This window comes from Hemiscyllium ocellatum, chromosome 5 (genome assembly GCF_020745735.1).
Source record: "Hemiscyllium ocellatum isolate sHemOce1 chromosome 5, sHemOce1.pat.X.cur, whole genome shotgun sequence".
Classification (NCBI taxonomy): Eukaryota; Metazoa; Chordata; class Chondrichthyes; order Orectolobiformes; family Hemiscylliidae; genus Hemiscyllium; species Hemiscyllium ocellatum.
In genome coordinates, this window is record NC_083405.1 from 39855852 (window position 1) to 39866959 (window position 11108).

The following is an 11108-nucleotide window of genomic DNA, read 5'->3' on the forward strand; positions in this document are numbered from 1 at the left end:
CAGTGGATGGTTTGCGTGTGGAATGAATTTTCCTCAGGAAGTGGTGGACATGGGCACAATTACAACGTTTAAAAGACATTTGGATAAGTATATGAAATGGAATGGCTTGGAGGGATATGGGCCAAGAGTAGGCAGCCGGGACTAGTTTAGTTTGAGATTATGTTTGGCATGGACCGGTTGGACTGAAGGGTTTGTTTCCATACTATGTGACTGTATGTTGAACAGACAGTTCTGTTTGCTTTTATGGAACACTGCTACTTTCCATGGAGTATTGGTTAGCTGCAGCAGGATAGATCTGTGAAGAGAAATCAAAGTTAACGTTTGGGGTCAAGTGACCCTTCCTCAGGGGTTTTGAAGAAGGGTCACTTGACCCGAAACATTAACTTCGATTTCTCTTCACGGATACCGCCAGACCTGTGGATTTTTTCCCGCTACTTCTATTTGTTTCTGATTTACAGCATCCACAGTTCTTTCAGTTCTTATCAGGATAGATCTTTTCCTGGTTTTATGCATATGGTTATTGATTGTACAGATTTCATTTACACCAGGCAAAAAATGGAAGTGAAGGCAGTACATACCTTTAAGCAAACCTGCTCAGTTTTACATTCATTTAAATGAACAGTAATAAGATGAAATCTAATAAAAGGATATCCTATTCCTTGAAAGAGTTTCCTGTATTACTGAGGTGAAGTAAAAATCTCAATCTTGAAGTTTCTTTTAACTAGTATGAATTATTTATCCAATTTGTTTTACTTGGTGTTAATGATGTTGATCACATTTTATGTAACAAGATAATTTTAAAACAATTAAATTATGGTGTTGGGCTGGTTACGGTACTAGGTACTCACTATCTTGTGACTCAGTGCACCACCCACAGCAATTGGCTGTTGAATATAAAACAGATGAGGATGAAAATCACAAACTAAAACTACAATATGTCTTCATCTAAAGTTGTGGTTGTGTTCCAGAAATCACAATTTGCAGTGAAACAATATAAAGTGAATTAAAGTTTCCACAGGAATCAATGTTTAAGCAAGAGCTATGTTCCCTCAGACTTCCTTCTGCCTGGAAAAAAAAACTGTACAAGTTGAATTATTACACTATACATACAGTATATGCATTCCTAGCTGAAATAATTTGAAAACCAGAATACATCACGAAATATTAAAGAAATACAGCACAATATGTTCCTTATACAACATCCAAAAAATGCACTCCCTTGAATTTTTCAGTTAAAAAATCACAACACCAGCTTAAAGTCCCATAGGTTTATTTGGAAGCACTAGCTTTCGGAGCGCTGCTCCTTTATTAGGACCTCTCAGCCACCTGATGAAGGGGCAGCGCTCCGAAAGCTAGTGCTTCCAAATGAACTATAACCTCGTCCACCCCAGTCTAACATCAGCTCCTCCACATCTTGAATTTTTAAAAATTAATCAGATGTTAGAGATAGCCAGTTACAATGACCTTGCAACTCCTATACTGACCAACTTCAGCCACTAGATGAAACCATTCAGTACAAGTTCACACCATCTCAAAAACACTAAATTTCTTTAAACTGGGTACTATCCTATTTCAACTTTGTAGCTGTTGTTTTTGGTGTGAGACCCATGTGATTTCATCGAGGCCATTTGCTTGTTGTGTTTATTACATTCTTGGGGTAGGCAGGTAATGAAATTGCTGTGCCTTTCACTCAAATAAACCATGTAATTGCCTCTTTATTGTCTCTGGTGAAAACAATGAATTGCACTTTAATATAGGAAAAGATGTAGCTACAATCTAAAACAAACTTAAACCCTTGCTAACTGAGAAGGATGAAAAGGAATCCAATTCACCCTCTTCCCTTGATGGTAACACTTTCAACTAACCAGAAACCGAAAGAACTGCAGATACTGGAAATCTGAAGAAAAAAACCGACATTTCTAGAAAATCTCAGCAGGTTTGGCAGCATCTGGGGAGAGAAATTAATATTAACATTTTGGGTCCAGTGACCCCTCAGAAGTGACCTTTCTTCAGCATGGTTCTGAAGAAGGGTCACTGGACCTAAAATGTCACCATCAACCCAAGGAAACTCAGACATATAAGTAGAAAGCGGGCTACACCACCAGTTCTTCACTTGGAGGCTTATTGAAGATGTTACCTAGTATGGTGACAAAACACCTGAAAATGAACCTTCCATCTCAGCAAGCAAACCTACATGCAGAACTTCAAGCTAAGCTATAAATCTTCTCAAAACTCACTAATTCCATCTTGTATATGAGTCACTATAAATTAGCAGACAAATGCAGCAAGAAATTAGGATGGATAATGGTGGCCTTCACTTCAAAACCTGGATATAACCTACACAGAGAATGTTGGAGAAAGTCAGCAAGTTTGGCAGCATTTGTGGACAGAGAAAAATGGCATTAATGTATCTTTGTGTGACTTCTTCACAACTGAAGAATCTTACTGGACTTAAAGTTGTGACAAATTTCTTCAACATGTTCTGTGTTTGTTTCAGATTTACAGCATCTGCAGTATTTTGCTTTTATTGGATACAACCTAATCTATAGACTCAGTCAAGAGGGCAAAATCACTGGTAAATAAACGTTGTGGATTTTTTGGCTAATTTTTGCACAAGTCAATTCCAGACATTCTTCCCAATTTCAAACTGACAAAAGACAAAAATAAAGCCAGGTTTTGTTTTTTATAATTCATCATTACAATAGTTTATTTGACATTATCTGTTTTGGAGACTTTTGACACAAGTCTGAGAGATACAAGTAGAAAAGTTAGTTTTATGACTATCATATCTAAGCAAATGTGCAGAAACTCAAAAGCTAGTACTTCTAGAAGGGTCTCTGTGAACATCCCTTTTGTATAGATTCTTAACTGAAACAATTTGGTGTCAATAGAAATCCAGTATGTGCATCCAGGTGCTGCCATTTTGCCATCACTGTACCATCTCATGAGAGTCATAGAGATGTACAGCATGGAAACAGACCCTTTGGTTGGAGTGAATGGAATGAACTTTAGAATGGCATTAAAAAAGTTTATCTCCAACATTTGCAGTTGCTTATAACGTTTATAAATACATATAGACTTACACCCTCAAGCACCGTGAAGGAGAGCTGGATTTCAAGTAATTTATATTGTAATCCACTTGTAAAGAGGAGCTAAGCATATAATATAACATTTCTATATTCAAGATTTGCACAAGCAACACAAGTACTCAGACAGAAAGTTGACTGTTCCTGGAGCACACTTCCGGTTAGATGAGTATCTCTGATTAAATGACTCCAGGTTTCTTCAGTAATGGGCTCTTCTCATCATTCACAAGGAAGAGTTTGTTTCTCAGGTTATTGAAGTACACAGTGGCATCACCATTATTCACCACCAGTTGTTTACTTCTGTCATTCAATCGTCTAACAATTGGTGTATATTCTTTGTAACGCCTGCAAAGTAAGTTTCACATCCTTAATGAATCAAATTGATTGTAGTTCCTACTTCATCTGCTGCCAAAAATATTAACAATGTATTTTATGAATTTGTAAAATATAAAACTTAAGTATGAATTGTTGCAATCCATAATGTGGAAGGTTGGAATATCTCCCAACCATTTATTTCTATTCATTATCAGAAATTACATTCTTAGAAACATGTTTTAAAAATAACCTCATACAGCCTCCTTTAAAGATTTTCAGTACTTAGATAGTTCCATATATTTTATTCATTTTCAAGACTCATAGAAAACTAATAGAAGCCGTAATGCTGAAACATTTCTTTTTGTTTGGAATTGGCTGGATCTCTTTTCCCTGTTATGAGATATAATTGCACACTTTTGGAGCAGGTGAGACTTGTACGTGTATTGCCCAGTCCAGGGCTAGGGATACTACCACTGCAGGACAAGAGAGCTCTGGTTCAACTTTGTTGATGCTAATGCCTAATTTTGATTACATTGAGCTCAATTTAGGAAGATTCTACAATGAGCAGGTGATTAGCCTGTCCAGGTGACGACCCAGACCCTGAAACCAAATATCAATTCAATTATGTTTTTAGAAAACTGAACCTCAATAAAGTTCTTGTAAGCTTCAGGAATTTCTTTCACAAAGGAAGCATGCAAACAAAGCCTTTAATAGAGTCCATTCAGTAACCTCTATATCCAGCACTTGATGTTTTAATATCTTCATGCAAAGAAGCTTAAAGAAATAAGGTGGAAACTATGCTTAATATGTCATACATTTCCTTGTTGTGTAACATGATATAGATAAGTGATCCCCTACAGGAATTATTTATTTTAGCCTGAAAAGTTTTGGGGCTATGTATTGTGTCTAATTGAGATTCGTACCATCTCACATCCAGCAACAGTATTTAAAATATGGACAGAGCAGAATCCCCAAGAAAACCTAAAATCTTCCCACCCAGGCACAAATACTTGAGGTGGGGTAGATACAGTAGAACATTTGGCCATGGAATTGCCTACTGGAATTTAATTCATTGTAGAAATGAAGCAAAATTTCAGTGTACAAAGTTCTGCTCCACTTTCAAGTCACACAACTGAAAATTAATCCCAGTTACATTTTGGATTTGATCAGAATGAATTTAAAGACTTACATCATAAGAAAAGGAAAGGAATTCAATGTTATTACAACTTCTTAGTATTTCTCTATAAATGACTTGTATTAAATGCATTCAGATTTTTAAAAATCAGTTATTTTTATGCTTCTTTTTCTGATGATCACTCAAAACTTACTTGTAAAGGAAAGAGGCAGCACCAAGAATAAGAATCACCAGGCAAATGCCAAATATTAAGACACCATGCAGGCCTGTATTACTGCTGGAACCTGCAAGTAATTCAAAATTGAGTCATCAAATAAAATCTCTTTTTAGAGGCATATATAAGACTCAGATATCAATGATCATCATCATCTAGGCAATGTGGTAAAGCAAAGTAAAATAAATTGAAAGCTGGGATATTTAACCAGAAAGCAATGTTTGGATTCCTGTAAGAGTGGACCGGTTCACTCCATCCTTCTCCCTAGCGACTCTGAGATGAAGGAAGTCAGTTCATACCCTTGGTGTCACAATAATTAAGAGATGAGCTTCCCACTTCATACTGTATCATCTCTAAGACTATCTATTTCCACCTTCATAACAGCATCCAACTTCACTGTGTCTCAGTTTATCTGCTGATGAAACTCTCTTACATTTTTTTATTGCTTTTATTCTAAAATATTCCAACTCATTCCTGAGTGGTCTTCTACACTGTACCCTCCATATATGGGTCATCTGCCCAAATCTCAACTCATAGCCAGTTCCATTTCCCATCACCTCTGGACTCATAGATCTAAACTGGCTCCCTGTTAAGCAACGCCTTGATTTAGGTTTTCATTCTTGTTTTTAAATCCCCATAGTCTTGCCCCTCCCTAGTTTTATCTCCTCCAACCTCAAAATCTCCCAAGATGTCTATGCCCCTCTAATTCTGCTCTCTTGTGTGTTCCAATTGTGACTGCTCCACCATTAATGGTTGCTTCGCCCAAGACCCAAACTCTCAAATTATCTCTCTACATCTCAATACCTCTCTGCCTTCCTTTCTTCTGTGTTTGGTAGGCCATATTGTGTGCAGCAAAAACAGTACACAAGATTGTAGGAGGTACAGGTGAAATGCTGCTTCACCTGGAAAGACTGTTTCAGTCCTTAGATGGTGAGCAGGGAGGAGGTGAAGAGGCAGGTGTTGCACCTTCTGTATTTATATAGCAAGGTGCCATGGAGAGGGGTGTGTTTTTGTTGGTTGTGGAATGGATTAAGTTGTCCCAGAGGGAATGATCCCTACAAAATACAGACGGGGGAGTTGTGGGAATTTGACTTGAAACATTAGCTTGATCTCTCTCCCTGTATGCTGTCTGACCTACGGTGATCTCCAGAATTTGTGGTTTTCAGTACAGATTCCAACATCTACCGTAATTTGTTCCAACATCCTCAGAGTGTTAAGCAAGCTAGCGGCAGCGATACTTGATGCATTGGTTGGTTTTCTTTCAAAATTCTGTATCTTCTGGAAAGGTTTCTGCAAACTGCAAAATAGTAAATGTAACCCCACTTTTTAAGAAGGAAGATCAGTGGAGGGCGATGGTTAGAATTTTTAAAGGGTATGGTTAAGAACCTACCCAGGCACTAAAAAACATCGACAAAGCTGAGAACATTGGGACAATTGTGAGATGGTCAGCAAGGATCTGACATCAAGAGGAAAATAGTCTTATTTTCCAACCATGTGTTGAACAACAAGATGAGATTCTCGCTAGTGAGTGGGAAAAGGCCTATTTGCATAAGGAGCATACCTGCCAGATTGAAACTAAATTGCGACAATTCCTGACATTGTCCTGACATGAAAATCACAGCAGTTACCTGCCAACTCCATTTTGCCACTTGCTCATAAGGACTTCCATCTTGAACACCAGTCCGCAACTTCTTAGTGCACACGCCATGAGCAGTGGCCACATGCATCCCCTGCCACAGATATTGGTTTTAGACATGTACCAGCCTCACCACACTCTCATGGTACACCTCTGATCCACTTGTATAATGGTTCTGCACTTCCATGCTGCATTTTGGAGTGCACCAGCACTTTTCATTGGAATGCTGCTGCCAGGACACTTTACACATAGATAGATACCGATATCATGGATTTAACCAGATAACATCTCAAGGATTCTCACTTGCTCTCTCTGTACTCACTCACTTTGCACCTGTTTAGATGCTCACAGCATCTCTACTTTGCCTTGTCTGTCTGCATTTTCCCGAATGCCCAAAGTACTTCTTGTTTCGCCTTTTATTGCAGATACTAAGCCAGACAGCTTCTCAAGGTTGTCAGCAGTCATCAGTCAAGGGGATGGACATGTTACTTTATGGCATCATGTGACACTAGTCTCACAGCTGCACTATGTGCCAGCGACATACACACCAAACACATGGCATGTGCTTCAATCCAATGGCAATATCTCAATGTCTAAAGAGAATGGTCCTCAGTCAAGGGAAGGTACCCTTCAGTCAGAGGATCCAGTCCAGGGACTCGCAGGAGGTCAGTCAGGGAGCTGCACATAGGTTAGTCAGAGGACTAGACATCAGTCAGTCCTGAGAATTCACTTGCTAGATGTCTAGGGGATATTTTAACGAGGGTCACTGACGTGAAAGAGATGGTGAGGAATTCAATTGAGGGGATTGGACGCAGCTTGCTGGGATGCAAAGAGGGTGACAATTGTCAAGGGGGGGTGACTTAGCATATAGTGGGAGGAAATGATAATGGTATGGAGGGAAAAGGAATAAAATGGGAGAAGAGTCATCAGCCAACAATACTCTGGTTTTGATGGTGCAATAGTGCATGACTATACTTGGCCTGTTGACACAATATGCCTAGGACTGAGAGGGTAACATGGGAATTGAACAGTTAGATACTCCAGTTGGATATGGACAGAGGGAACAAGAAGTCTACTGAGTGATATAAACAAGTTCAGCGATTTGCTTTTAAACAAGTTAACTGATTGGGGAAAAATTGGCAGATGGAATATAATGTGGGAAAATGTAAGTTTGTGCACTTTGGCAGGAAGAAAAGAAGAGTTTGATATCGTTCAAATTGGTTAGGCTACAGAAATCAACAGTACAAACAGATATGGTGCTCCTAACATATTACGAAAAAGCTAGCATCCAATTTCATTGAATAACAAGGAAGACAAATGCAATGTTGGCATTTCTTTCAAAGGGACTGGAATATAACATAGTGAGATTTTGTTGAAACTATTCAAGATATTGGTCAGAACACAGATAGAATACTTTGTCAAGTTTGGTCCCTTTATCTAAGGAATGATACACTGGCTTTGAAGGCAGTCCAGAGGAGGTTTACTAGGTTGAACCTGGGTCTGGAGGGATTTTCAAATAAGGAAAGGTTGAGTATAGTATTGGTTGGAGTTTAGAAGAATGAGAAGGGTTATGATTCATAAGTGGTTTAACAGGGTTGACACATTGATGTTATTTTCCCTTGTGGGAGAGTCTAAGTTTAGAAGGCCTAATCTCAAAGTAAGAAGTTGTCCATTTTAGAAAGAGAGTGATGTATCTGTGGAATCGTTTACTGCAGAGGGCTGTTGAGCGTGGATTGGATAGGCAAGGCTCAGATAGGCAAATTTGTAGTCATTGAGGAAATCAAGGATTATGGGATAAGTCAGGAAAGTGGCTGATCAGAGCAGCCTTGATCTATGGAATTCTCTACTGCAGTGGGATATGGGTGTGGATGCTCAATTATTGAGCATATTCAAGACAAATTCAATAGATTTCTGGATACATGTGACATCAAGGAACATGGGGATAGTGTGGGAAAGTGGTGTTGAGACAAATGATCAACCATGATCTAAGTGAATGGCAGAGTAGGTGCGAGGTTGAATGGTTAACCATCTGTTCCTACCTCTATAGGTGAAATTTTCTTTTTTGTGAAACTGTATGAAAGTTTGGCAAGGGCTTCCACTTGATACAGGTTGGGTTTTCTAATGTAATTATGTTGTTCTCAGCTCATTATATATTCATGCTTGAGTAAAACACTAAATTTTATAGGCAAAAATCTCTGAAGTCCACCAGGACTTTGCAAGTTCCAAAATCTAGGCACTATATTTAAAAGATATCAGATCAACAATTCACCCTCTGCAACCAAGAAGCATCAGTCAGCCTCTGCACTTCACCCCTATTCACCCCTAGAAATGTCAAAGAATACGCAAAAAAGTAGGACTATATTTTAGTAACACCTCCCTAGAAGTTCTCTTGAAGACTGTCCAAAGAAGAGAAGCTCTTTGATCTATGGATGGCAACAAGAAACCATTCCAATCGATGAAGGCAGCTTGGCTGTTTTGGTCAGATGTGTGGGTGGTCCAGAAGAAGCTGGTCTCAGTGTCACAAGATGATGAATGGTGTGCTTGCTCTGACAGGGTATACACCACTGTCTACTTAAAGCTTCAAGCCCTTAGAAGTGTGAATTCACATAGTAAGGTTGACACAGCCCAGGACTGTCACAGCCAAGATGTTTCCACTCAATGCCTCTTGTACCATCATTGTCACTTAATTGCACCAACTGTATGTCTACTACTTGCACCACAGTGGTATTCCCACTAATTCATCTTCTAGGGTTCACACTTAAAACATAAAAGAAGCTGCAGTACTCAGCATCTCATACAACATAAAGTCACTCACCCACCTTTACAACTAGGAGAATGTGATCTGATAGCTTCTCATCAAGGACCTGCTTGGGATGAAGGCACAAGCACACGAGAAAGCCTTTTGAGTTCAGCCCACTTGCATACCCCAATCAGATTTCTGTCCTCAGACTATGTGGTTGCTTCACTTGAGCAGGCTTGTTGGCCTGGTCAGGTTTAAATTCCTAACACTTAAAGCATTTAATAACAAATAGTCAGGCTACACAGTACTGAGACTTCTTGTGCTGATCAATGGGAAGAGGCTTCACACTGCTGGCTTTATAATATTGTAAGCGTTTGCACAAAGAAACACCTTAGTTATGAAGTAGTGGAGTAACTATAACATGTTTTTATTCATCAAAGCTTTAAGGAAAGAATCTACTCGTCAGTAAACACCTATATGTAAACATTGAGTTTGCCAGGAACATTGTGGCTATGAACATAATTCTATTGTAAAATAAACTCAAATGGATGCTGCAAATCTGAAACAGAAACAGAAATTGCTGGAAAAACTTAGCAGGACTGGCAGCATCTATGGAGAGAAATTAGGGTTAATGTTTCAAGTGTGGTTCTGAGTTCTGAGGAAGAGTTTCTCTCTACAGATGCTGCCAGACCTGCTAAGTTTTTCCAACAATGTTGGTATTTGTTTGTGAACATACTTCTACTGGGCTGGGATGCTAATGAGTATTTATGAAATGCAAATTTTTGCAAAACAGGAAGGCGAAAGGGTCTGACAGCCTAACAGCAAAACACTAATCTGCCATGTGCCACTCGATTAAATTCCTCTACACACCCCTCTAACATCTCTAGGCAGGTAGAGAAAATTCAACCCTATATGCCTAGGGAGGGAATGTGAAACCATTCATTTCAAATGCTAAAAAAGACAAATTGGAATATGTTCTTAATAGCAAGAGACTAGAAACTGTGGAGGAGGAAAGTAGATTAGGTGTTCAGCTATGGATAATGTAATGCTTGTGCACACGTTCAAAAAGTAATTAAAATAGTTAGAACATGTTGGCATTTACCGAGTGTTGGAATGCTGAAGGGAGGAAAGTTTACTTCTATTGAGCAGTGTTTTGGTCAGATCTTACCTGGAGTACAGTGCTCAATTTTGAGCACCACAATTTAAGAAGGATATGATGGCATTTGAATGGTGTACAGTTCAAATTAATCAGAATTATAAGAAATTAATTTTTGAGAAAAAGGTGCATAAGCTTAATTTGCATTCCTTTCAGTTTATAAGATTGATTTAATTGAAGAGTTTATTTTTTAAAAATCAACTGAAGTGTTAAAATAATTTTATACAAAAGAGCAGAAGTTTTGAATTTTCTTCCTCCAAAAGGCTGTAGATGCTGTGTCATTGAAAATTTTCATGATTGGAGGTTGGTAAACTGTTACTAGGCGACAGTATCAAGGATATGAATCAAAGGTGAGTAGATGAGTTATTGTATGTTGTGGTTCATCTGAATGGTGGAATAAGGAATTGAAGAGACTGTGGTTAGAACGTGTTTCTGCTCACCAAAGTGAAAGAAATACAAATTCAGATCTTAAACCATAATTTTTGTGGATTAGTTAATTTACTGTATTCTTAAATAGCAGGGAAGCTACAAAACAAATGAACCTTGTGTAGTTATTACTTAAAGAAGTCTAGTCATTGAAAATAAGTGCTTACCTTCAATTGATACCAGAGTACTAGCCACAGCTAAACTGGTATTATCGCTCAATGTGATGTTGACGCAGTAGATGCCAGATTCATTGAAGCGTCTATGAAGGGTCAAATAACATGTATCAACAGCCTCAACAGGTTCACAGATCATGTTTTGCAGCACCATGCATGAACTGTCGCCAATTATAGTGCAAACGTCAGTAGGTATACTGCAAGGGAAAAACACAGAAATCAGGTTA

The 11108-nt window shown here is 38.5% G+C and overlaps 1 protein-coding gene across 1 annotated transcript in view; it reads right to left on the reverse strand.

Moving 5' to 3' along the window:
* Positions 1–2706: 2706 nt before the first annotated feature.
* The window catches only part of LOC132816004 (protein QNR-71-like), a 43624-nt gene continuing 35222 nt past the window's right edge, over positions 2707–11108 (reverse strand). The window contains exons 9-11 of the mRNA XM_060825409.1: positions 10876–11078; positions 4730–4820; positions 2707–3431 (exon numbers count right to left, since the gene is read on the reverse strand). Coding sequence (XP_060681392.1) covers positions 3266–3431; positions 4730–4820; positions 10876–11078 — 460 coding nt within the window. The 3' untranslated portion in view covers positions 2707–3265. The remainder of the gene's footprint in view (positions 3432–4729; positions 4821–10875; positions 11079–11108) is intronic.